At 42.1% G+C, this 27573-nt stretch overlaps 1 protein-coding gene and 1 pseudogene across 15 annotated transcripts in view; both read left to right on the top strand.

Annotated features, from left to right (window-relative positions):
* Arl15 (ARF like GTPase 15) overlaps nucleotides 1-27573 on the top strand; it is a 382647-nt gene that overhangs the window by 98457 nt on the left and 256617 nt on the right. For 4 of the 15 annotated variants that reach the window (XM_087634380.1, XM_087634378.1, XM_087634383.1 and 1 more), the window contains 2 exons: nucleotides 10751-10835; nucleotides 11477-11625. In XM_087634380.1, the coding sequence (XP_087490506.1) occupies nucleotides 10778-10835; nucleotides 11477-11625 (207 nt within the window). In that variant the 5' untranslated portion in view covers nucleotides 10751-10777. 15 annotated transcript variants of the gene reach the window in all.
* Nucleotides 1999-2857, top strand: Blvra-ps1 (biliverdin reductase A, pseudogene 1; annotated as a pseudogene).

The following is a 27573-nucleotide window of genomic DNA, read 5'->3' on the forward strand; positions in this document are numbered from 1 at the left end:
GGAGGCATAGTGCATGCTCCGTCTCATGGGGGATTGTTGAAAACTTCATACTCACAATGCTGTTCTGGGCAGCATTCATTTGTGTACCAAAATAGTTGAGGGTTCCAGTGAGTGAAGTGATTTTCAGTAGTCAGCATTACTAAAGAACAGAGGCTCGTGTAAGGTTACCAAAACCTGAGATTTCATGCAGCCAGCTATGTTACTCATAGCATAGTTGCTATCATTTCACACTCACTAGGAAAGAGGAACAGGGCGTTGTTACAGTCGCTCTACTTGGGCCCTGGGAAAGAAGTGGCGTTAGGTAGGAATCTTTTCTGATGGATGTGAAAGGGCGTTTGGATGCCAGGCGTTACGTTTTAAAGATCCCATTCTTGTTAGCTCCTGTGTTCTTGTAGCTAACGGTAATGTGACTGAGAGACGTTAAGTGTTTGGAATATATTTAAGCTCCTCTGTCTGCTTGATTAGGGACAGACAATCTTGTTTCTGGATGGTTGATACTGAAAGCTAAATTGTGTCCTCTGAGGTTTGTAACAAGTATGTATGTGTGAGGGGCGAAGGGTGGAGGGGGAAGAGGGAGAATTGGGGAGGGAGAGGAAAGAAGGGAAGGAGAGAGGGAGGGGGAGAAAAAGAGGGAGAGAGAGAGAGAGAGAGAGAGGAGAGAGAGGAGAGAGGAGAGAGAAACAGACAGAGGGAGAGGGAGAAGGAGGGAGGAGAGGGAGGAGAGAGAGAGAGAGAGACAGACAGACAGAGGGAGAAGGAGGGAGGAGAGAGAGGAGAGAGCACACACTGACTTGCTCTGGACTTTGTGGTATGACAACCTACAGTTATTTTCAAGGTATTAGGGTAGGTGTTGGCTGAACACCTTCCGTGAACAGCAGAGAGCCACCCAAAGTCATGGTAGAGACTGGGAAATTCTCTATTGCTGTCCTATCCTTAGAGGAAAAAAAAACAACAGTTTCTCCAGGACTTCTCAGACATTTGCCCTACATTAGAAATATGTTAATAACCTTCGTGGTTGATAGTTAAGACTTTTATTGCTGTTGATTCCACCCATGGAAAGTGAAGAGTTTAAGTATTAGGTTGGGTTTTCAAAACATTGAAAGACAGAGACAGAAGTCCAGGTACTGTAGCTCCTACAGTTACCACGTAGCTGGTACAGGCAACTCCGTGAGTTCAAGGCCAGCCTGGTCTATGTAGGGCATTGAACTCAGTCAGGGCTACATAGTGAGACTCTACCTCCAAAAATTAATTAATTATTAATCAATCAATCATCAATTAATGAAAAAAACCCACGCCTTCCCTTCCAAATATTTAGCAGTAACTTCCTGTAACATGGCGTATGGATCTTAATAGAGCAAGGACATTTGTTGATTGATTTTAGCATTTATGCTCACCTGAGTTTTCCGTTGCTTGTGTAACATACTGCTATATATCTGGTGGCCAAGAGCAGAGCACATTTATTCTTGTTTTGTGGAGTTTGAGGTCAGCAAGGGGTTCTCACCAGAATAGAATTAAATCTGAGTTCCTTTTCAGAGTCTCTGAGGTGTAGGAAACGGATTTGTCCCTATTCCAATCTGTAGATAGTGGTTCTCAACCTGTCCTGTGGGGCCCTGTGTATCAGCTGTTCATATATGATTCAGGACGGTAACGGACTTACAATTACAGAGGAGCAACAGAATGACTTGGTGATTGGGGTCACTGCGCCATGAGTAACTGTCTTGAAGGGCCACAACTTTAGGAAGGGGTGAGAACAATCTGAATCGCTTGACCTTGGCTTTTCACCTGAAAGCCGGCCATGCCTGGCTTGTCCTCGGCACCATACACCCCACCCTCCTCTACTTCTCTTTTTTCTGCCTAAAACTCAGGATTTCCAGGGTTCGGATGGATTAACCCAGGATTTTTCTTACAGCATAAAACGCGAGCCTTTTAAAAGTCATAGGAATGGAGTATGAGGACCACACTCTCCCAGTTTGACTGACTTGGCATCAGAGAAAATGACGAGAGCTTGGGAGCCTTGATGAAGTACGGCAGATTTCTTTGGAAGATGCTCTCCGAAGCCAAGAGATTGATGTCGCCTATATTTGCAGTGAGAGTTCCAGCCATGAAGACTATATATGGCAGTTTCTGCAGGCTGGCAAGCATGTCCTCGTGGAATACCCCATGACACTGTCATTTGCGGCGGCCCAGGAGCTGTGGGAGCTGGCCGCACAGAAAGGGAGAGTCCTGCATGAGGAGCACGTGGAACTCTTGATGGAGGAATTCGCATTCCTGAGAAGAGAAGTGTTGGGGAAAGAGCTACTGAAAGGGTCTCTTCGCTTCACAGCTCGCCCACTGGAAGAAGAGAGATTTGGCTTCCCTGCGTTCAGCGTTCAGCGGCATTTCTCGCCTGACCTGGCTGGTCTCCCTCTTCGGGGAGCTTTCTCTTATTTCTGCCACCTTGGAAGAGCGAAAAGAGGATCAGTATATGAAAATGACCGTGCAGCTGGAGACCCAGAACAAGGGTCTGCTGTCATGGATTGAAGAGAAAGGGCCCGGCTTAAAAAGAAACAGATATGTAAACTTCCAGTTCACTTCTGGGTCCCTGGAGGAAGTGCCAAGTGTAGGGGTCAATAAGAACATTTTCCTGAAAGATCAGGATATATTTGTTCAGAAGCTCTTAGGCCAGGTCTCTGCAGAGGACCTGGCTGCTGAGAAGAAGCGCATCATGCATTGCCTGGGGCTGGCCAGCGACATCCAGAAGCTTTGCCACCAGAAGAAGTGAGGAGGAAGCTTCAGAGACTTCTGAAGGGGGCCAGGGTTTGGTCCTATCAACCGTTCACCTTTAGCTCTTACAATTAAACATGTCAGATAAACACAATGAGAATAGTGTTAATGACTGTGTTGGGGTGATATTTGTGTCTGGACCATCCTGTGGGAATAAGGAAAGAACCTTCTGAGGTTATGGGTCATAGCTTAGTTTCATTTTGTTTTGCTAGTATCAGCCCTGTGGGGAGGGTATAGCCAAGCTCTATTCACTCCTGTGGTACAACTTGAAGTCATCCATGTTCCAAACCACTTGCCTTGAGCTCCAGTCCATCCTGTGGGAAATGTGTCTGTCCCTCATAGTCACTAGTTGCTGGCAATCCTGTCTTACTAACCAGTGGGTAGGAGTTTTGGTGGAAGGCCACCAACAATAACTAGTGACAAGAATGTGAAGAAGAGGGGTTGGGGATTTAGCTCAGTGGTAGAGCGCTTGCCTAGCAAGCGCAAGGCCCTGGGTTCGGTCCCCAGTTCTGAAAAAAAGGAAAAAAAAAAAAAAGAATGTGAAGAAGATGGCTACCCCTGTGCACCGCTGGTAGAAATCCACGTGAGTTTGTGGCAAGTAAGTTTGGGGTAAAGAGACAGACAATGAAGTAGCCTAGAACAAGCCCTGGCAGTAATGGTGCTCGGCCTACAGGAGGGAGTCCTGGAGAGAGAAGTATGACTTGGTTGCTGGGAATTGAATTCAGGAGCTCTAAGAGAGCAGCTAGTATTCTTAACCACTGAGTCATCTTCCCAGCTGCTACCTGCTTTTTAAAATGAACAGGTTTCATTATAACGCTTTCATACATGTGGATCATAGACTCTGCTTATCTTAATCAAAATAATTATTTACCAAAATAATCTGTCATTGGCCACTACCCAAGTGGTCTTGACCCTCTTGGAGATTGCATATCAGATATTTGCATTATAATTCATAACTGTCAAAATTACACTTATGAAGTAGCAATGAAATAACTTAAGGTTGGGGTCACCAGTATAAAGGGTCACAGATTAGGAAGGTTGAGACCTACTGCTCTACCCTTTCCTATCAGCCCTCTTCTGTCCCCAAGCTGGTCCTCTTACCTTCATGCCTTATATGTATATGAAGCAAAATGTACAATTTGAAGAAATAAAGAACACCAGGAAATAGAATGTTGGAGTTGACATTCTCAGAGAGATGACAAGTTTAAAGAAAGGCCTGATGAGAAATGGAATAGAGAGTGGTGTCCTCTATGGAGACCCCACTCCAGTAAACTTGCAATCAGTAAAAAGGCCTGAGGGACCTCCTAAAGCAAAGGGAAGTTTATTCAACAAAGGAATCAAACACATCAAGGAATCAGAGCTTACACAAATGTAAGGACACTGGCAGGCTCCATCTCAAGCAGGAAGCAAGCCTTGGCAGCTTCAGTAACATGGGTCACCTTCAGCCAAGGATGCAGGGGTGAGCAAAGGGCTTGTGGAAATCTTCCTCATGGTAAAGGAAAGCTGGCGAAGTCAAACTGTGGCCGGGGAGTTCCTGCATGGAGGACTGGAGAGGCCATCACATGAAACTGAAACTGAAGCCTGGATTGAGTTGGAGACCCCAAGATCTCAGAGATGCCAGAGCCATGGGATACTGTTATTTCTGCTGGGCGAGAATAAGACCACTACAACTTTGAGGCAAATTTGAAGCAAGCTTTAATACTGTCTGATGGACTCTGGCCATGAGCTATACTGGCCACGTGTTTATAAAGGCAACCTCCAAGGCTATGTACATCCCCCACTGGCTTCATCTGGTAGGGGTCAAGCGTACATCCTGATGAACGTCCAGCCTAAGTGTGATCAAGTATATCCAGTGCAGTTGGGTCAACCCAACCTGTTAGGGAAGTGAAAATGTATGGCTTATCGTATGGACAGCACCTGTCCCTGCGCAAGGGACTTCCAGGTTCGAGGCATTTTTGTTTAAGAATCCTTTTAGGCACAGTAATTAAAACGTAACTTTGTATCTCACAGTACCTGCCAAGGGATGCTTCAGCCCAAGTGGAAGCAGAGCAGTAGAGAGAAATGTGGGGCGGAAGAACTGGAGAGCATCTCGCCATCAGATGTAGAGATGCAGAATTTGGAGTTTGTCCTGCTGGTCTGTCTTGCTCTGGTCCAGTGTTTCCCCACTCTCTCCCCTTTCCTACCGTTTGGAATGGTGATGTGTGCTCTGTGCCATTGTACGTTGGAAGTGTGTGATTTGCTTTTTAATTTTACAGGGGGTTACAATTACAAGATTGCATTGAGTCTCAGAAAAGACTTCCAGATTTCTAAACAATGTTGAGACCTGTGATAGACTACGGGGACTTTTGAAGTTGGACTGAATCCATTTTGCATTATATGGCTCCAGCCCATGGGGCCCAAGGAATGGAATGTGATGGTTTAAATGAAAATGACCCCCAGAGGCCCATGTGTCTTGAATGCTTGGACCATGGTTGGTCAAACTTTTTGTTGTGGCATTCAAATCCACTGGGAAAGACCAAAAACTTATACTCAATTCAAATGTAGATTAATGAGTCTATTCTCACTGCTAGGAGTAGGACAGCATTTTTTTTTTTTTTTTAAGATTTATTTATTTTCGGGCTGGAGAGATGGCTCAGCGGCTAAGAGCACCCGACTGCTCTTCCAGAGGTCCTGAGTTCAATTCCCAGCAACCACATGGTGGCTCACAACCATCTGTAAAGAGATCCGATGCCCCCTTCTGGTGTATCTGAAGACAGCTACAGTGTACTCATATTTAATAAATGAATAAATCTTTAAAAAAAAAAAGTCATAGGAATGAACTCTTAAACCAAACCAAACAAACAAGCAAACAAACAAACCCTAAGTTTAATGATTCTTTATCCCTTAAGAGCCTTAATGTTTAACCTGTTTTTAGGTAGGAACACTATAAAAGACCTTCCCATTCCATAGAGGGGCCAAGGAACAAACATTGGGTTGGGGGTGGGGGAGGAGTCCATTTCCTTTTCTCTTTCCTGAACCTGGGACTATGTCATGGGGGTACAGGGGTGAGAGAGGTGCTGTGAGAAAAATCTCCTATTCACTCGAATTTCTCGACAGCTGCCTTTTTGCTCACTGACTTTTTTATGCGTATGTATTATAAAATGTGGGGCACGAAGTTTCCAAGGAGTCTGAGTGACTAAAGTCAATGTATGTGATTCGAAGCTACCTTTAAAAGAAATATTTAGCCCAGGATACTTGTGGAAACGCCACAAGGAAGACTGTTCAGCACTATTGCAGCAGAGAGTGGAGACGTTGTGGAAGGGTCCTGCCGACCAGGAGACAGAGCGTTCAGTTCTACATCCTGTGTGAACGGTAGAAGTGTGTAGCCAACACGCAGTGCAGGGGACAGCGGGTAGACAGCTGTTAAGGGGAGACATCAGGAGTAAGGTGGATTCCTGTGGAAGATAGGCCAGGGTCACGAGCCACATGTGGAGACCAATCAGAGGTGAAGAGATCAGCCTTTAATACGGACTCCTCAGTGTATTTACCTGGCTTGATGCACTGCAGAGACTAGATTGTTACAAGGAAGTAGGTGCTCAGTGGGTGGTTCTAAAGCCCGAGTAGACAAAGGATCGCTGGCAGACTCCCAAAGCACAGAAGCCTGCTCCTTGCAGTGTGACACGTGGAGTATTGGCGAAGTAGACGAACAAGGGAGGCTGGAGTGCCTACCTCCATGAAACAAACTGAGAAATGTTGGGCTTGGAGAGGGAGGATACCGTTCCTCCCAGTGGCAAGCCATAGGCATGAGCTGAGCGTGAACCAAGCTGTTGAGGTTGATGACAAACGTCACATGGGACACCTAAACACACAGATGCCGTAGGCGATGCCTGTACCAAGTCCCCCCACTGAACTACAAGAAAGTGGTGGAAAACAGATCTGATTGGTTGGGAGGACAGGCATTTTTCTTGTTAATGTTTGAGACATCTGTTTTGTCTTGTGTATGATAGATCACAGAGAAATACTTGAGACTGCATAAGAAAAATTCTGACACCAGCTGACAAGCCAGAGTAAAAATGTATTTTCTCTGGCACTTGAGTCAAGGCTCTCTGCCTCTTGTGAATGTGAGGTTACTGGAACACTGACCTCTGCTTAACCCCTGGGCAGGTTACAGGTACTCCTCCTTTTTTTTTGGAAGCTGGGTTGTAATTGTATCAACTGGGTCTGAAATGGTTTCTTTTACCCCTCTACCCTTCCTTGAGTAATATCGACTACTTCAGTTGGTTTGCAAACACTTGTCTCTACACCCTGTTCTTCATGCAAGTCCCGGCATAAGCTCTCCCTCTGTGGGCTTTTCATGTCTTGGCTGCCTCTCAAAGCTCCAGGTAAGCAAATTTGGCTGTTGTGCGTCTGATGAAGGCTTGTCGTTTTGATACGCCATTACGCTCCGTGTTCTCTAAGCCTTTTAAAATTGCTGAGTGTTTGAAATAAGCGAACGGGCCGATGTTGTTTGGACTTGCATCCCCCCTACCCCACCCCCCAAATGTTAGGGTACTGATTGAATCTTGTTGGTGCAAAACATCCAGACCTTCTTAATGTATGCACTAGACAGATCGCTTGTAAGAAATGTAGGCAGGTAAAAGGATTAGTTTTAATTATGTTCAGAGCTAGTGTGATCCTGCTTCTCTGTGACACCAGCCTTCAGACATGTACCCGAAAGGCGTGTTAAAAGAACAGTCATTTAACTACTTTCCCTGGCCTTCGGGAGATGTTTCTCATTACCTGGAGAACACCCAGACACGTCCATGCTGCTTTCTTCAATGAATTCCTGGCTAGCGTTTCCTCTCCTTTCCCTTTTGTCTCATGCTTGCAATTCCCGAAGCTCTGTCAGCACATTTTCACACCGGGTCTTTTAAAACCGAGCCAAAGGTGGGACGGAATGAACCGCCTGAAGCACACCAACGGGAGAGAGGCAGGAAGGAGGGTGCCAGCACAGGGCCTCTTCCAGTGACCTGCCCCTAGGGTTTTTTTCCTCTAGTCTCTCTTAGAGGTACACATTAGGATCCCTGGGTGGAGAGTGGGGTGAAAGGAGACCCAGACTCGGTCTTTTTCTATTTTGTTGGAAATATTAAAATATTTGAATGTTACAATTGGTATTAAATTAATTTTAATATTAAAGTTGGTATTGAAGTAAATATCGAAGCTCTTTTAGAGATACCATTTATTGCAACAAACAAACAAACAAACAAACAAACAAACAAACAGCTCTGTCTCCTCAGCTCCTTTCTTAGCGTTCATCTGGTTCATCATTTGTCACCATTTGAAAAGCTTTCCAGCTGTTTTCCCTTTAAAACTCAAACTGTACACAGTCAGCCTTCACTCTGCTAGAATGTATAGTGAGGAAACTCGTGCCCTGAGATAGCTCAGTCTCAGAGGACTGCTGTTTGAATTCTTGCTGCCAAGTGTTTCTTTTGAAATGAATTGAGGATGTCTCTTCATTTTGGCACATTTTTTTTTCTTTTTTCTTTTTTTTTTTTCGGAGCTGGGGACCGAACCCAGGGCCTTGCGCTTGCTAGGCAAGCGCTCTACCGCTGAGCCAAATCCCCAACCCCCATTTTGGCACATTTTAATATTTAAGATAACTGTTACAACAACAAATGAAAGGGTTTGGGGGTGCGGCGGTTTATAGAGTATTTCCCCATTACCTACACTTTTATTTTATGTGCTTCCAGTTACTGTTTTCAATGGAGTTTGAAAATACTGAATGGGGGGGGGTTGCCCAAATAAACACTGCATGGCCGTTAAACTGCACATCATTCTGGAAAGTTGTAATGCAAGCCTGTGCCATCCTGCTTTGCCTCTCTCAGGATGAGAGTCAGTCCTCGTTGGGTGGGGTTGCTACTGTATATGGCGCCCATGTTGGCCACTTCGAAGGACTGTGTTATCGGACCAATTGTCCGAATGATGTAATGCCTGGGCTCCGCTAGGCCTATTGTGCTAGATGGTATGAAGCTGCCAGTTTATTACACTGCGTTGTTGTAATTCTTCTGCTTTTTTGGTGCTATTGCTAATATCTTTTCTGTATCTCGTTTACAAATTAGACTTTATCATATCTATGTATCTGGAAGAGAGAGCATGGTGCATGTAGGGTTCACTGCTACTCACGGTGCAGCCATTTCCTGGGAGTTTGAGAGCTTACTGTTTGCAGATAAGAGAGGATTCCTGTGTGTGTTTTAGCTTGGACAGAGTTGAGTATTCTGTGCTCTTTTGTACAATTACAATGAGTTACACACTCAAAGTCTGCCAAATTTTTTTTCTATACAAATGGGGAAAAAAGCTCTTAGATCATGTGAAAGTATAAAGTGTGCTGTGACCTAAAATATCCTTAATTTGAGCAATAAAGGAACATGTAACGTGGAGCTGGTAGGGATATTGAGGGATCAGCTTGGTACCCTCAGAACTCCCTGCTTCTTCCAGGGGTCATTAGGCTCTGCTCAAAATAACGGTTTGTTCTCGCTGCTCAAAGATGTTCAAACAACTTGGACTGGGCTACGACTATCAGTGTAATGTGCTTTAACTGAAAGAAAGAAAACAATGGAAAGTGAGTAACTCTACCAATGCTAAAGCAAACAGAACTCTTAAATGTTGGGGAAAGTTGAAAACGAGTGTATCTGTTTCCTGCAGAAATGCACACTACCACCGGGACTGGGTATTTCTACTGCTTGGGGACCAGTATATATTCGCTCCAGAGCTGAAGTTCTTATCAATTAATCATAATAGGGCCAGTCATTCTAATGATCCTTTCTTTATCCAGTCCCTATTTGAAGGAGGTTATGTAAATCAAAAAATAACATAGAAGGATAAACATGTTTCTTCACATTTCTATTAAGGATCTCAATTCATAATCTATAATTTCTATTCTGCTGTAGCATATAAGCAGGCATCAGTTATGTAAATTCCAGAATCTTGAATAGTGACTAGAAATTTGTTTCCTATTCATCTTGAATGTAGTGAGTGGCATGGTGAAACAAACACGGGGGCACAGTGATGACAGTTACTGGCACAGCACTACTGCAAGCATATCATAGGGCTCGTGATGTAATCCCACAGTAACTACATCCTTATCCCCTTGTTTCGATGAGATGAGGCTCGAAGAACTTAGGTGGCTTGGCGGAAGTGGCTCAGGAAGTTGAGTTCTGACCTGGTGATCAATCCCATACGATTTCTAGGGTTTGCCTGCACTCTCTGTTTAGCTCCGGCCCGCTGAGGAAGCTTCATTCAGAAAAAAATCCCACAGAACTTGGTGTTCTTTTTACGTGGAAGGACTGCTTGTTACAAATCAAGCATTCTTAGCTGCCAAGCCATAGCTGTTGATGTTCCTAATGAATAAAAGTTGGGCTTGTTGTCTTTCATGTTTTTATTGATGGCCGTCTAAAACTAGGAGTGTAGTTTCCTTTTTATTTAAAAAGGGTCCTATATTGAATATTGGTGCTTAAGTAAATATTGACCATAAGAAGCTTGAGTTTTTAAGAGGACCACCCTAGGTTTTCTTATATGAAAAGGTGTATTACTGATAATCAGATATTTCAAACTCACACACACGCACACACACAAAGATTTGGACAGTTAATGATTTTTAGTTTTGCTTTCAAAGAATATTTCCCATGTCACATTAATCCTATTATTTTTACAATTGTATTTTTGATGACCCTTTTTGCTTTTAATCTTACAAAGGTTTTCAAAGGTAAAGACCAGGTCTATCTTTTAGCTTTTTTCAGAAACACCCACGGCAATTATACATTAAAATAGAAATAGTTGCCTAGAACATTTTACTTCCCCCCCAAATGAGGCTACTAAGTGTGGCTTGGATGGGTTATCATGGACTGCAGATTGTCCTGGAACTGTCTGTGTAGCTTGAACTCTTGGCTGTCCTGCCTCTACTTCCCCAGCGCTGGGATTGCCATCCTGCGTTTATATGATGTCCTTCTTACACCCCTCTCTCCTCTTGTAGTACTGGAATTGAACTTGAACTCCCTATATGCTACCTTTTGGGTTGTATTTAATGATCTACGCAGTTTGCTCGAGGCCAACCGTGAGTAAGTTTATCCGTTGCTTTATCTCTATCAAACCTCTCTGAGTAAAGAGTGAAGTCATAACGAGTTGAGGGAGGCATTCCACACATGTTGACTCTAATGTAATATAGTAGCTTCTGCACTAACAATATGCCGTAAACATGAAAGTTTGCCATGTGAGTCTATAATGGATAGGAGGTAGAGACTCAGGGCTTTGACAAATGCTAATGATGCTGCCTTCTGGGCAAAAGAAAAGTAGACTCATTTTTTTTTTAATGAGTAAAAATACACTTCTAATAGCTCAAGTTATTTCTCCATGTCATTTCTATCTGGACTGGGGATATTCTGTATTTTGTGAGCCACCTAGGCGAGCCCTTTGATTTTCTGAGAAGGGTGAGTAGGAGTCTTCACCTGTACTAGGGAATTGGCACAGCTAAGGTCAAACCATTGCATGACGGAGGATGGCCAGGCTTGCTTTATTCTGTGTATTTGGTGTATCAGGTAGGCTCCTGTCGACTCTCCTCATGTTTCAGCCTTCTAAGCTGTTTTTAATGTGTGAAGTCACTGCTGAGAGTAAAGTACTCTTTGTAGCTGCTGTTACGTCTCTGTCTCACCGTTTGGTCACAAGAGTTATTTATTTTATTTTATTATTTTTTTTTTGCCAGGTCACGTTTTTTTAATTGGGGTGAAATTAAAGAGATTTTTTTTTTCCTTTTTGGTGGCTGGAAAGTGCACCCAGCTGAAAACCATCAACCATTTAGACTCCATGCTTCATTTGAATTGTGATTCTGGACGAAAGTCAAGGATGACAACTGTGAGTTTCATAACTTTCTCTAACTTGATTCAAAAATGTTTTCAGGCCAAAATACGTCTGAGACCGTTTCTGCCTTCTGCTGGCGAAGCCCGTGGAGGTTATCAAGGTCACCACTGTGTTGCTGGGTCTCATAAAAGTGAAGGAGCAGTGAGGAGGGAGCCTTCGTCATTTCTTGTCCCTGCCTCTGTTAATCCACCAGTGGCTCATCTCTTCTTGCTCAACATGGCTATGTCACCGGATTGTGCCGCTGAGAGGAAAAACTCTCATACGTTGTGCATCCATCTCATCCGCCTTGGAAAGGCCCATGTTCTTTAATTGGAGTTACACATTTTGGACAACGTAAGCTAAGTTAGGGAGCTGAACCGTATCTGCAGAGAAGGCTGAGTGGATAAGAACAGGCTATAGAAAGACAGAGCTGGAATAATTCCAGCGTGGTGATCAAGTTTCCCAGTATTTACTACCTTAGTCTCCTATAGGATAACTAATCAAAGTGAATATTTTCCTTTGGGGATCCCTCTGTATTTAACATTGTTATCCTCCAGGATATTCCATCTCCAAGTTATTTAGTTTTTTTTTTTTTTTAAATATAGTCTTGTTCATTAAGGTAAAACAAATTGGTTTCATAAACATAAACCTGGATAATTAATACAGATCCACTTGAGCTACTTCCGTGGATCAAATACTTATCTCTATGCACCTGGCACGTCTAGGTATAATACACGTGTTGATATAATTACATTTCTGACAAAATTTATTATAAAATAATAGAGTGTACATCCTAAAAAACTATTTAACAGGTAGAATCCATACAAATGGGATGTTCAAGGCACTAGCATGTGTCTGGACAGATGCTAGAGACCAGACAAGAATGCTACGAGATTTGTAGTCTTGTGTTTTGGTTGGATTTGCTTGTTTGTGAGACAGCGTCTCATAGACTCCAGACTGACTCCAGTTGTTAACTACTAGCCACGTAGTCAAAGTGACCTTGAGTTTCTGGTCCTCCTGCCTCTACCTCTCGAATGCCACCGTGCTCAGAAATTTATTGTTTTAGATGGTAAGCTGTACGGTGATGTACTTATTAAAAAGTGGAAACACAAGAAGGTGCGATAAGTGTTTGTTGTCTGTGGTAAGATTGGTAGTGGGTTTTGGTTTTGTTAGATTACCTAAAGGGTATGTAGATCTGGAAGTGTAGTGGGGGGTTTGAATTCCATTCTGATTTGCTCTCTGGAGAGAGACATGGATTATGGGGATCATCCAGATATTTGAAGCCATGGGAATAGAAGGAATGATCTGGGATGAAAGTTAAGGGAGAAGAGTATTTTGGCACCATATACACACACCCCAGTTTCTGTCTCTACCACTGTGTTGACCGGGCGCTTCTTGAGCTGTTGAGATTGCTCTGCTGGAAAAGGTGCTTGTTCCAAAAGCCAGCGACATGGGTTCAATAAGAGTCCATGCTTCGTGGAGGAAACCAATTCATAAAAGCTGTCCTCTTACTTCTACATGTATGTAGTGGATAACCCCTTGCCCAGACATGTTACACACACACACACACACACACACACACACACACACACACACACACACATGCTTTGAAATATGCTTATAAAGGTCTCAGTTTTCCAGCATTTCCTCAGACAGGAGAATCTTTCTGGTTTCTAATCTCTGACTCTTGGAGCTTGTCTTGGTTGGTTACCTCATCTCTCCTATGGTCTCCACGAGGTTGTATCTCTGTTTTTTATCCTGCCACGCTGACTGGTCTCATATCTCGTGCCCGACCTGTAAGGGTTGAGGAACTTCCAGACTCGGCTTGATTGTTCTGTTCTTCATCATGTGTGTAAACCTTAGAGGGGAACAGAGTCGGTAGAATTCTGATAAATGTCTAAGTTGTGCCAAGTTCATAGGATGTGATTTTAAAAAACAATAAATGTTCATTCATGAAATATATGACTAGAACATAGAATTTAATCAATTGCCCTGAACAGAAAGGCTGTGTAGACAGATAGGGTGATGCTCCAAGTTTTTATAACTTGCTGTGGTAGAAGGGCTTTGCAAAAGAGGAATCCTGGCTTGCGTGATTCTCATAGGTGAAAAAGAAGGATGAGTGAAGATGAGAGAGACCTTGGTCTTGAGGCTACTAAGTCTTCTGTGTCTTTCACTATCGAGCATTCAACAAGCCAGAGTGTTGTACTTTGGAGGAATGGTTTTTGAGTCCCAGTAAAGTCGTGGGTGCTGAGAGGAGGAAGCTGGCAGAAGATTTTAGAGGACCTTGTGGTTTTTATCTTGAGTGAGATAGACATGGGGGACTTGGAGGATTTTAAGATGAGAAGCAAGCACCATGTTTTAACAAGATTGTGCTGGCTACTGGGTTGTAAGTAGACCATAGGAGGTTAGAGTGGAAACGGAAAGCCAGTGGAAAGCTCTTGCAGTAATCAAGCAACAGATGACAGTGGACTGGCCGAGAGTGGTGAGGGGAGGGGTGCTGAGAAATAGTTGGATTCTGGATCTATTTTGAAGTTGTTGTTGACAGAATTTCCTCATGGATTGGACATGTGGTTTGAGGGGTGGGAGAAGTGCCAAGGATTATTCTAGTTACTGGCTTCAGCAACGAAAGAGTGGAATAAGTAAATAAATAAATAAATAAGTAAGTAAGTAAGTAAATAAATAAGTAAATAAGTAAATAAATAAATGTTATCTTCAAGGAGGTGAATTTGAGGAGGAACGTATTTGGGATAAGCTATAAAGTTATTGTCCCCATAATTTTCTAAATTGTAAAATACAAAGAACATAAAATGCTTAAATTTTTTTTTAGTACAATGGCTTTTAATGGATTTCTCATGACGTGAAGTCATTAGCATCCAACTCTATGATGTCCTATCATGTAGCACTGAAATTGTATACTAGACACACGGTAAAGTGTTCTTTCTCTTCTTACCTGATAGTTCTGGTAGTCACCACTCTGTATGGCTCCTTGGTTTGTTCTGCCCCTAGCTATTCATATAACCAGAATGGTAGCTTTGGTCTGTGTGAAAATGGTTTCTAGAGTTATGACGTCAGAATTGATCCAGACTGCAGCACATACGAGGTGTTTTAAGACTAAGTAATACTGCACTGTATGCATGGCCTGCAGTTTTGTGTGTCTTTATAGCTATCAGCAGACACAGGTCTACTTGCTTCCATGTTCCGGCTTCCTCTGTCAAGGCTGCAATGAACACGGATATACAAATATGTCTTTGAGATAGACTCACAGGTTCCCACTGGATCATATACCAATTCTCTTTTCAATGTTTAAAGAACCTCCTGTATCAACACTTTGTTATTTTTGTTTGTGTGTACATCTACGTGATTCATAAGTCGGAGCCCCTAAACTCAATGTTAGCGTTGAGAAGCAAGGCCTTTAAGAGGGCACTGCGATCAAAATCTTTTGGTGCACTTATAAGCCATGTATGTATCTTCTTTGAAGAAAAGTCTGCTCTATGTTTGAGTGTCTTTTAGGTCCCAATTCAGTTAAATTTTGTGTATTTTGTCTTTTTTATGTTACTATAGTTAGAATTATTTTCATTTCATTAAGTAGCAGTATAGCCAAAAAGGGAGCTCAGGTTAAATGAGGGACTCCATCTCAACAAATTAGGTGAAGAAGTAGTTGGTGGAGACACACTGATGTGTCTAGCTGCCGCATTTGTACACACACATACGCACACATGCATGCACACATGCATGCACACGCGCACATGCACATATGCATGCACGCACCCGCAGGCACACCATTGTGTGGATTTTGTTGTTGAGGGTTAGGACTCTTTACATGTCCTGGATATTTACCTCTTATCAGATGAGCTTTTGACGTTTCCCCACTGCGATGTATTAGTTATGGCCACATTGCTGCAACAGAAGCCGCAGTTTAAGGAAGGAAACTTTGCTCAGGGTCACAGGCCTGAACTGTCCATCACGGTAACACAGATTTGCTGCAGCAGCAGGTCACATCCGTGGAGAGTCTGAGACTGAGAGAGGAATGCTGGCATTCAGCTTACTCCCCCCTTTTACTCATTAGGTCACCCTGGCCCATGGAACAAAGCCACCCACATCGAGGGTAGTCTCTCCATCCCAGCTAACCTAATCAAGGCAACTTCTAACAAACGCCCTGTGATTTGTCTCCATGGTGATTCTAAACCTGTCAAATTGACAGGCAAGATACACACATGACACTTTTTCATACTGTTAACTTTTCGAAGTTCTGAATGTTCACGTTTACGTATGCCCCACCTTTGATGTCATAAGAAAGAATTGCCAAATGCAACCTCATGACTTCAGTCCAAGTTTCCTTCTGAATTACATAGTTTTAGGTCTTACGTCTAGGACTCCCACCCAGTTCACAAAGTTGACTTTTCTATGTGGTGTTAAATGGGGGTGAGCACAATTTTCTTTTCTTTTTCTTTTCAGGAGGTCATGTGGTTTTGTTTAAAACACTGTCTTGTGCTCATTGAATAGTCTTGATGTCTTTGTCTAACATTACTTGGCCTTTCAGGTCAAGATCTAGTTCTGTCCATTGGTTTATGTCTGTCTGTCTGCCAGTACTACACTATTTTTGCTAACTGTGACTTTAAATCCCAAGGTAAAATCCAACCCCTTTGGTTTTATTTTTAGATTCCATGTGAACTTATGTCACAAAGACATCATGGGAATTCCTATGCATCCCATGGATCCTATAGAATGCTTTGCAGTGGGGGTTGGGGGGGGCGCCTGACAGGGCATCAGTGCATATGACGTAGACTTCACTTATATCTTCTATAATTTCATTTGCCATTGTTTTTTATTTTTCATAGTATAAGTCTTTCAATTCTTTGGTTTCATTGAGTATCCATCTTATGCCTTTTGTGCTAGGAGAATTGCAGTTGTTTCTGTAATATCCCCTTCAGATGGTCTTTGGCAGAGTAGAGGTGTGCAACTGGCGTTCACAGTTGGCTTTGTAGAATTTCATTCTAATCTGAAGCATTTGCCACATTTAAGATCTCAACCACAGACAGGTAATTTTACTTCCTCCTTTTGAATCTGGATTCCTCTTGGTTGTTGTCGGTTTTTATTTTTTATTTTAAAATCTAGTTGCTCTGATGATAATTTCCAGTTATGTGCTGGGTAGATGTGATTAAAAAACGTACTTTTCCTCTGGTCATTTTAAAAGATTTCAGTCTTTTACCATTTGAGTGTAATGGTTATGGTTTAATGTGGCTTCTGTGTTGTTATAGTTTCTTTCCATTTTTGTTGAACATTTTTTAAATTATTAAATGTTACTGAATTTTCCACTACTAATTGGTGTCAATTTTGTCTTTCATTCTCTTACTTTAGGGTATGTCATTATATGTCTATAAAATGAACCATCCTGGCTTTCCAGATGTAAGTTCTACTTGTTAGAGATACAGAGGTAGAGAAATAGATTTTATATGTTATTGGATTTGAATTGCTAGTGTATTTGCAGTAAGTGAATATCAGTGAACACTTTTTTTCATAACTGATATATTTTTTTTCTTGTGTCTTTGCCTGGTTTGGTGTCAAGGTAATGCTGATTATATAAAATAGTTTGAAATATTCTATCTTCTTCAATTAATATTAGCCTAAGTGGTTTGTGGGAATTTTCCAGTGAAGCTGGATTTCATTAGGAGACTTTGACTATTTTTGCATTTTTTTATACTGACTATATTCCAAAATACAGAGTCTCTGTTTCTTCATAGTTAGTCTTGGTTGTTTTGTATTTCTAGAAACTCGTTCATTTTTCTGGGTTAGGCTGTTTCCTGGAATATAATCATGTATAGTACTCTAATTTTTCTCACCTCTGTAGAGTAAAGTGATTTATCGCTTTTGTTTCTGATTAGTCATTGGAACCTCCCACCCGCTCCTCTCCAGGGTCCATCTTCGTGTAAATCTCTCGGTGTGTTAATCTCTTGGAAGAGCCTTTTGGCTTCATCAATTCTGCCGCAATTTTCTATTGTTGACTTTCTGCTTTTCCTCCCCCTCCGTGTCCGTCCCTCTCTTCCTTCCCCTTGTATTCTTTCTTTCCCTCTGCTCTAATGAGCAGCAAGATTTATGCCTTTATGTGATCATCTAACAGCAAGGAGATGCCAAAGAGGACTGCTTGTGCAATGTTCTTGGGTAGACTTAAGGAAAGAAAGGCAGCTTAGCTTAGCGGAAGGATGGATTTTGATCAGCACACGATAATCTGTCCATAAAGTTGGCCTTAATGTGTCCTCAGTTTTAGACTGGAAGACAGTAAAATGCCAAGAAAATGCAAAAGCAGTGAGCTGTCGAAGTGATTTATGGGAGGGTCCAGTAATTCCCCTTTAAGGAACGTAGTAGCTAATATATGTAGTACTTGGATGGAGAGTACCATGCTTAAGGCATGGTATTTCCATTGCCATGAGTTGGGAAGCGTTGTCCACAGATTGGCATGTGCAGCAAGGGGTTAGCTGACTTACTGTCAGAAGGCTTTGGTTGAAGAGCAGGGGCTGCAGCCTCGTGGTAGAGCCCTGGCCAAGATGTGCAAGTCCCTGGATTCGATCCCCAGAATTGCAGAAGATGTCAGCTTGAAATTTTGAATTATGCATATACACGGTGGAGTGAATAAATTCACATTGTTGGTACTTTGATAATGTGTTCAAGATAATACTATTTTCCTAGAGCCATCAAGTTGAATAATTGATTTAAACTGGAAATTATAAGTATTCATTTTTAGAAGTAGGAGAATGTTTGAAAACTTACTATTCACTAAATTGGGTGGTAGTTAATGCAAGTCATAAGGCTTTAGTACTTGGAGACATTTTCTGTGTGAAGTGTCTGAAGTACTTTAAAAATAAAATTGAATGAACTATGTTTAGAAATGTTAGTTAAAAGGCTAGAGGGAGTATAACAAAGTTTGTTAATGAGGTTAAGTGTTAACCGAAGCCCTTCTTAAAAGCGATTGCCATAATTTCTAGATTTATGAAGAATTGGGTTTGTAAGCTAAAGGCAAAGGAAGAGGTTTTAAGCTTCCAGCTTTAGTAATTTGAACATTAATTTGCCCAATCAAGAATCTTTTCTGTACAGGAATACCAGGAAACTTTTCCTCTGTGTGTGCAGCCCCTCACATGTAGATTTAGATTGCCCGGTGATTGTCCTGTGAACTCTGCCTCTTCCTAGAATGACTCAGTTATTACTCAATCCCATGTTGATTTCTAATGCTGGGTATACCACGGTTTTAATTTTCCCCCATTCTTCTTCCTAAACCTAACTTCTGTTTTTGCTAAAACCTCAATATAGATGCTATCTTCATTTAAATTTAGTCATTATAAGGGCTGCCTGTTAGGCTCTGTCAGGAAACAACCTTTTCAAATTAGCAACATGCAACGTTTTTAAAAAGCTGATGCCACTTCTTTTTTTCAAAGGTATGGGCAGGATACCAGGATGATCCCTTGTCCCAAAGGAGCAAAGAGCTATTTTTGGACCTCATTGGTAGGGAGGGCTGCATGGAAGGTCTGACAGTATCAGAGGTGAGATGTGAGCCAGCTCTATGGTACATCCCCCTCTCTTGCAAGAAGAAAGCAAGTTGGAGGAATAGCTTGTCTTCATTCTTCTCTTCTGTATTTCATTGGCTGTAACTAGAGACCACAGGGCCTGCTGATGTAGTCTGTGGAGGCCAGCCTCCCAGCCCTAAAGAAGGATAGAGACTGGTTGGGGGCCTGAAAGTCAGTGTTCAGGGAAGCCCACAGTGGGCTGTTCTTCCTGGGACATGTTCTAACAAGGGGTCTCCAACCACATGCTTATTCGTTTGTTTGTTGCTGTATTCTTCTGTCCTCTTACTATGGAAAATTCTGGATGAATTATTTCTTCCCCACTGCCTGTGGTACTCTCTGTTTATCTAGTAACAGTGCCCCTGGCAACACATCAGGACACCATTGATTGGCTTTATGTAGACAAACATTTGGGAAATGTTAAATACTTAGGAGTCCTGTTAAAACTGAAAGGTGCAAATATTTAAAATGCAATGAGTTAATAGCAGGCGGCCTTTTAACATGGTGCACTTGTTTTTGTCTTTTAAACCTTTAGAATTCCCATTGACTTAAGTAAAATAAATAGTGGGTTCCTTTTCTGTAGAACTTTGAAAGTCACCAAGGTACCATTCAGTCAGACATCTGGCAGTAGTTTACTTTGCCACCGAGGCCACATGTGTCAGGGCAAGAGATTATCAAAGTGTTCGGGGATCCCTCCCCACTTTTGTTGTTGGGCGGAATACATGTGTGTGCATGCACACGGGCACACCAGCAGGCATGCCCTTCCTTGTGTTTCCATATGGAGGCCAGAGGTAAACTTGCACTGCCTTCTATTGCTCCTTCCATTAAAAAACATTTAATAGATGTGTATATGCATGTGTGTGTGTGCGCGTACATGGGTGAGTGTGAGTGTGTGAGTGTGTTTGAGTGTGTGAGTCAGTGTGTGAGTGAGTGTGTGTGAGTGAGTGTGAGTGTGTGAGTGTGTGAGTATGTGTATGAGTGAGTGTGTATGTGTGTGAGTGTGTGAGAGTGTGTGTGAGTATGTGTGTGAGTGTGTGTGAGTGAGTATGTGTGAGTGTGTGTGTGTATGTGTGTGTGAGTGTGTTTGAGTGTGTGAGTCAGTGTGTAAGTGAGTGTGTATGAGTGTGTGTGAGTGTGTGAGTGTGTTTGTGAGTGAGTGTGTGTGTGTGTGTGTGTGTGTGTTGCTTACATGTATATCTCTCTGCCTTCTATATATCTGCTACTTGCAGAGGTTAGTAGAGGGCATCGGTTCCCTTGGAACAGGAATTAGGGATGGTTGTGAGCCACCCTATGGATGCTGGGAATGGATCCTCAGTCCTTTGCAAGAACAGCAAGTTCTCTTAACTCTCAAGCCATCTCATTTCCCATTTCTCACTCACAGTTGGACAAACTGTATTCGTTATATCTTCTCTTTTTGACTAGTTAACGCACATATTTTTCCTGTGAGAGAGCATCTGTGGTTTATAGTAGAAGGGCTAGTGTGTGATTAAGCACTTTCAAATATGTCATTTCGAATCATATGCTCTAGGATACCTTGTTCTTTGAACTACTTTGGCCCAAGGACATATTAGGAATGTGCAAGAAATTTAAAATTCATAAGGTTGAAAAAGAGAGCTATGGTTTTTAGAAGTCCTGCTGGTTAAGATAAACCGAGGGCAATTTTAAGTTTTTCCGCCCAATCCCTGGGCCCTCTGATGATAGACAATGAGGCATTATTTTAGTCTATGAAGATTTGTTTAGACTAAAACTATCTCAGATTTTTCTATTCTTGTATTTTTTTTCTGGTGATGTCTTTTCTTCATCGTCTTCATCTTCTCTTCCTCCTCTTTCTCTTTGTTGGTGGTGGTACTGGTGTTTTTGTTTTCTTTTTCCAGGTTTCTCTGTGTTTCCTTAGCTGACCTGGAACTCACTCTTTAGAGTTCCAGACCCACCTGCCTCTCAAGTGCTAGGCTTACAGGCGTGCGCCACCGTGCCGGGGCACCTTTCTTCATTTTTGTGGTTTGATATATTCGAGGTCCTCTCCATACATTTTTATATGCTTTCAGTGATGAATATTTTTCATCTTGAAAACCCTGTCTTTTATGGTCCATAAATAATTTTAAGGATCTACCCCCAAACTAATTTTAACTATATGGTTGATATCAATACTAAGGTCAAAGAATCATAAATATGTCCTTTATCGTTTATGAAATGCCACGGAAGCTACAGGATCTATTTAGAATGGAACCATACGTTTTTAATCAGAATATTATAAATTGTTTCCAGACAGTCATCAAATGAACCATAATATCATCATCTTCTTCTTCTTCCTCCTCCTCCTCCTCCTCCTCTTCCTCCTCCTCCTCCTTCTTCTTCTTCCTTCTTCTTCTTCTTCTTCTTCTTCCTTCTTCTTCTTCTTCTTCTTCTTCTTCTTCTTCTTCTTCTTCTTCTTCTTCTTCTTCTTCTTCTTCTTCCTTCTTCTTCTTCTTCTTTCTTCTTTCTTCTTCTTTCTTCTTCTTCTTTCTTCTTCTTCCTTCTTCTTCTTTCTTCTTCTTTCTTCTTCTTTCTTCTTCTTCTTCTTCTTTCTTCTTCTTCTTCTTCTTCTTCTTCTTCTTCTTCCTTCTTCTTCTTCCTTCTTCTTCTTCCTTCTTCTTCTTCTTTCTTCTTCTTCTTCTTCTTCTTCTTCTTTTTCTTCTTCTTCTTCTTTCTTCTTCTTCTTCTTCTTCTTCTTCTTCTTCTTCTTCTTCTTCTTCTTCTTTCTTCTTCTTCCTTCTTCTTTCTTCTTCCTTCTTCTTCTTTCTTCTTCTTCTTTCTTCTTCTTCTTTCTTCTTCTTCTTTCTTCTTCTTCTTCTTTCTTCTTCTTCTTCTTTCTTCTTCTTCTTTCTTCTTCTTCCTCTTCTTCTTTCTTCTTCTTCTTCTTTCTTCTTCTTCTTTCTTCTTCTTCTTCTTCTTCTTCTTCTTCTTCTTCTTCTTCTTCTTTCTTCTTCTTCTTCTTCTTCTTCTTCTTCTTCTTCTTCTTCTTCTTCTTCTTCTTCTTCTTCTTCTTCTTCTTCTTCTTCTTCTTCTTTTCTTCTTCTTTTCTTCTTCTTCCCTTTGTCTAATGCAGCAATTTCCAAACTTCCTAACACTGGGACACTTTTATACAGTTCCTCATGTTGTGGTGACCCCTGTTCGTAAAATTATTTCATTGCTACTTCATAACTGCAGTTCTGCTATTGCTGTAATTGTAAGGTGAATATCTGATATGCAGGGTATCTGAGATGCAACTCCCTAAGGGGTCACGACCCACAGGCTGAGAACCATCGAACTAGTCCTCCCCCGACCCCTTTGCCCTAGTACTTTGTCTCTCTAATAAGACAGCTCACTGCAAGTCTTCAAGTCTTAATTCTTCTGGAAAAGCTAGGTTTGCTAGCCAAAGAGTGTCTACCTAGTTGATGTTCACTATAAATCCGTTCTGGTTTTCCACATGTTCCAGACAAGTAGCTTTAACAGTTGCTTCATGATTATGGTGCTCTTTGCTAATTGGAAAAGGGAAACTCGAAGGATTCAGTATCCTATGCTAGCTAGATAAATATGTGGACACCCAGAACGGATTTATTTAACGTAAGTAAAGAAATAACTGTGTGCATGTAGACATACATAGACACCCAGTCACATATCCTTAAGGAGTTTAAGAGGTTTTATAGGTTTCTAGTTTCTAGTGACAGAAGTAGCCCAGGCTACCCCACCACACCTTGGTTTTTGGTTGAGGAAAAATAGATGCTACCTAGGGCTCCATGTGTTCTGGGTTTCATTTTGCCTCCTGTCAGATATGAAAGTCAAGGCAAAGCAACAAAGTATCAAACGTGATAATGTATCAAGAGGAGTCTGGACAGGGGAGAGAGAAGGCAGAGAACAGGAAGCAGAGTAAGAAGACAACCTATTTGCCCAGCAAATCCCAGCTCCCAGTTTGCCCTCTGGCCTGGGTCCCAGGTTGGCCTTCCTGCTCACCAGACTGCTGTTTTCTGCCGCAATGTCTGTGGAAGTGGGACATAAATAGATCTTGTTCTAATTTGTATCTATAATTCAGCTCTCCGGTGTACCATAGGACATGATGTAGACTTGAGAGTGTTCCGGGATTCCCTGCAAACGGATACTAGGCATTCTACAGTATCTTGTAACAGCTTAGGAGTCAGGGGTCCTTTTCATTGCTGTAGGTCAGGATGACTTTTTAACTTTTTTTCTTCAACTCCATGGCAGCCAGGGCCTGAGCTTAGCCAATTGGATGGAGCATTGAGTTATGCTGTGATTGTGGTAGAAAGGGCTTAGGCCAGCAGGCAGTCAGTGTTAGGTGGCCAAACTAGCAGTGGCCACTGTGGCAACACTCTGGGTTTCTTGGTTCTTGGGTATTTGTGAGTCTTTTTACTCATTCTGTGACTTATCAGACTCCTAGTATACCATTCTTATATTCTTTGCAATCAGAGAAAAGTATTTGTTATGCTCATATCTCGTAGTTTCCTGTGTAGTATGAGAACTCCTTTGATAGAGTGCGTGCTTAGACAGCCCCCTGCAGATACCTTGAACGATATTTTACCTGAGTACCCTAATACCATCATCAGCCTCCTATAAGATTCTCTTATCATCTATATGATATGTGTGCTTTATGACTTTTAGGGAATAAAGCACTAAAAACGTTTATGACATACATGTAAGCCCATATGCTTCCTTTCACTTTTTCGAGGTGTGAACAGATTATTATTCTTTTATTGGTGTCTGGTTTTGGTAAGTGACTTGTGGGTATGGAAGAAAATCTGTTGATTTCTCAGAGGTGATTTCTGCGCGCAGCTTTTGTGTACGATGTTTGATCATAATGAAAAGTGCCTCTTTAATAAAACACACCTTTAAATAACTCAGATTAATTCCAGCTTTTAAAGTGAGAAGATGTCTTGAACCACCCCTGCTGCCAGCTCAGCTGTGGATCTGAGATATCCAGCTGTGCCCTCGCTGCCTTTCTCATCACCAATAACAGACTTTGCGATCAGAATCTGTCTGGCACGTGTGTTGATGTGTGAGGAGGGATAACATCTCGCTCACTGTACTGGCTCCTCAGCTCTAGACCATAGTAAACATTTGTCTTTGTCAGCAGCTATAAAGCAGCATGCTTTGAGGATACACGGGGATTGAATATGCCTCTGCCCTTAGCCTTTTGTCTGGGTCTTCCTATGGAGTGACTTACTGTCCAAGAACCAATTTTACAGTTAGGATAGACTAATATGTTTAAAACTTGCCTTTGGATTTTCCCTTTCTAAGACAGGAAAAAGAAAATCTGTGCTCTTACGTTATATTATTAATTATGTTATGTTATATAGTGAGTAATTTTAATTGATCTTCCCATAGCAAACCAGAAGGACTGACTGACTGACTGCCTTTGTTATTAGTCACCATTGGTGTTTGGTGTTTATCAGCTCTTTGATCAAATGGATGAATAAATAAACCCTAAACATGAATTATGTTGAATTATATGCCATAAGAAGAATCACAAAAGTCAGAGTTCCTTAGGAAAACCGTCTGCTAAGTAAAAAATGAAAAGACAACACAAAGCTTCATTATAATAATGCTAATCTATTAATTGTTATATACTGTTTTCATTTGGTAACTGATACCGTGAAAGCTCCAGTGCTTCCCAAGAGGCGATCTTATTTCCTAGTTTAGGTGATGGCCGTCAGTAAACCAACTCATCCTGGTGGCTCTGGGGCCTCTCCATTCCAGGCTTCTCTGACATGCACTTAGTCAATGTGGTACACTTACTGGGGCACACCTGTCCCATGGCCAGTTGGATGCTGGGCCAGACCTCCCCTTCCACAGTTGAATTAATACCTTCATGCGCTTGCTCAGAACCCAGTGGGGGGAGATGGACAGCAAGCACGCGTGACAGAGTGGGAGTGTTGTGCTAGTGAAGGGAAGACCATGAAAAATGCCATTCAGATTAGACCAAGGAGCACAGAAGAGATGGGAGATGGGGGGGTGTTGAGCTCAACTTTGAAAACCGCAGAGAAGTTGGTGAGCATTGACGGGTAGGCTTCTTAGATGACATGGACCAAGAAAGCGAGTATGTGGTCTCCATTGGGGTCAAGTCTGTAGTGGGAAAATAACAGTAAAAAGAATTGTAATTGTTGTGTGGTGTGTGTGTGAGTGTGTGTGTGTGTGTGGGGGGTTGTTGTTGTTGTTGTATCAAATCTAAGGCCAAATGAAAAAGAGCTTTTTCTGCTTGTATAAAGAATTTGTATCACCCTCGCAGTAAGTCATGAAAGTGGTTTTATGTGTTTTAGAGAGAGCATAGCCTCGTGGAGATGGTAGAGAATAATGTTTAAGGTAATGACATCAGCAGATACCATAATTGTCTCGAGGATGGTGGTAATGTTCTGACCAAGAGGCCTAACGAAATGGGTGGCAGAGGTGGGTGACAGAGGTGGTTGGCAGAGGTGGGTAGCGGAGGTGGACAGATGTACAGAAACCGGAGGAGACCCTGGAGTATGTGGGAATGAGCCTCATTTTTATGGAGCCCAAAGATTTAAGCAAAAGAATAGATTTTCCTGTTAAGGACTGCAAGATGAAAAGAAGTTAGTCGAATTTATTTTCTTCCTGGGCATTGCAAGGCTCTCAGTCTGAAGTTTTGTAGTGCTGAGAGGGGAAAGAACATACTTTGTCGAGCTCCTTCCTAGTGAGCTTGTGGTGACAACTTCAGTTCATCTGAAGGACAGACAACCAGGGAGCTAGTTCTCTTTAAATGTTTTCAAGATCTGACTCATTCCACATGCATAAAATATAGAGAGGAATACTTAACATGTTTTTGTATTTTCAAGACCTAATTTCTGTTGGGAAACATTCTGTTCACTTAACAGTGGGGGGGGGGTATAAAATGTCTTAGTGTTTCACTTTTAACTAAATTTGTATTTCTTCACTCTTTAGGGAAAACTGTGTATGTTCTAAAGCTCGTGTGGGTGAGGCCCTATAGGGAGATGCTTGTAAAAGCACATAAAGCTTGAGTTCTGCTACAGACAGCCATGCCTGGGGATTGCACTGCTGCTTTTAGTGGCTAATTCTGGCATTATAAAAGTTTATACTTTAAAAAATCAGATTTCCTGTCCAACCATTACAAAATAAAAATCCTATATCGTGTCTTTTCAATTTAGCTTCCTCTTTTGAATCTCCCAGTTTTTTCCTCTTTTTGACTCTTCTCTCTCTGATCTGTTAATCGTGTGACAGATCTCCAAGTCTGGAAAACCAGGAGTATATGAGAATCTTGAATAGGTCTCTTTAAATCCAATTGTGTCCCGTACATGCCCTAACTTTGAAAACCTCACACTCGGTTGATCTGGAAACACCGTGTCCATCAGGCCCGGTGAATACCCATGAGCAAGGATGGCAGACTGATGTGCAGACCGAGAGCCACGTGGGCCCCTGGTCTGGCTCAGCGCGGCAGGTCTGGCTCTGTGTGGCAGCACTCTCCTCTCTTCCATTCAGAGCCTCAGATGTCTGGCCCTCTGCAAAGCTGTGCGGCCGGGGTCTATAGCTGCTAAGCATGAAATCCCCTGCTTCTGTTTGTTTCTTTTGTTGCCACGAGTTAATAGGGACAGAGACAGGAGACAGCCCAGAACAAAGCAGAAATAATGGAGTATTTTACCCCAAAAAAAGGAATGTGGGTTGAGAAATACAAAGGGTGTACTGCAAAGACAGACTTAGTGTCCCGAGGCACTGTGTTGTATCTGCCAGCAGCCCCAGCCCTGGGACAATTCCGGACTGGAGCCTTCATCTATGAGTGAGCTCTCAGCCCAAAGGTTTTACCCATCTTCTATGAAAACAGTTGATTGTTTTTCTTACTAGGGTTTTAAAGGGCAGTGGGGTTTTTCACCTCAAGAAGTAGATTGCTCTCGGAAGGCAGAGAGAGTCTTCCAGGCTGTCTGGCGGTCAGGTCAAGGGCGTCAGTGTTCCGTCTCCCTGCTTAGTATTTTCACTGCGTTTGGCGCGGTTTTGATCTTACACTTTTCTCACATGTTTGCGAGAACTCAGGGGCTTCCACGACTGTGGGACATGTTCGACATTGATTTGTCGTCTTACAGATAAAGATTGGCTTAAGGAGGGCGTGTTCCTTCTAGGCCTTCGTCGTTGCATGCATTTCTGTGAGACCTGGCTTACTCATGGATTCCCCCACCCCCACCCCCATATCTTCTTCAATCAGCTTTATTTGTTTATTAGCTTACTTTATTGAAGCAAAATTTATACACACATATTTATACATACGTCTATTGTAAGAACAAAATATATTTAAAGGATTGTCCTGGTAGGGAATTTTTTTCTGCATTTCTGTCTATAGAATCAGAAATCTATGTCATGCATGGGTTTCTCTTCAGATAAGTGGTGTCTTTTCCAAGGACAAAAAGGGGTTAAATGA

This window comes from Rattus norvegicus, chromosome 2 (genome assembly GCF_021556685.1).
Source record: "Rattus norvegicus strain SHRSP/BbbUtx chromosome 2, alternate assembly SHRSP_T2T, whole genome shotgun sequence".
NCBI classification, from domain to species: Eukaryota; Metazoa; Chordata; class Mammalia; order Rodentia; family Muridae; genus Rattus; species Rattus norvegicus.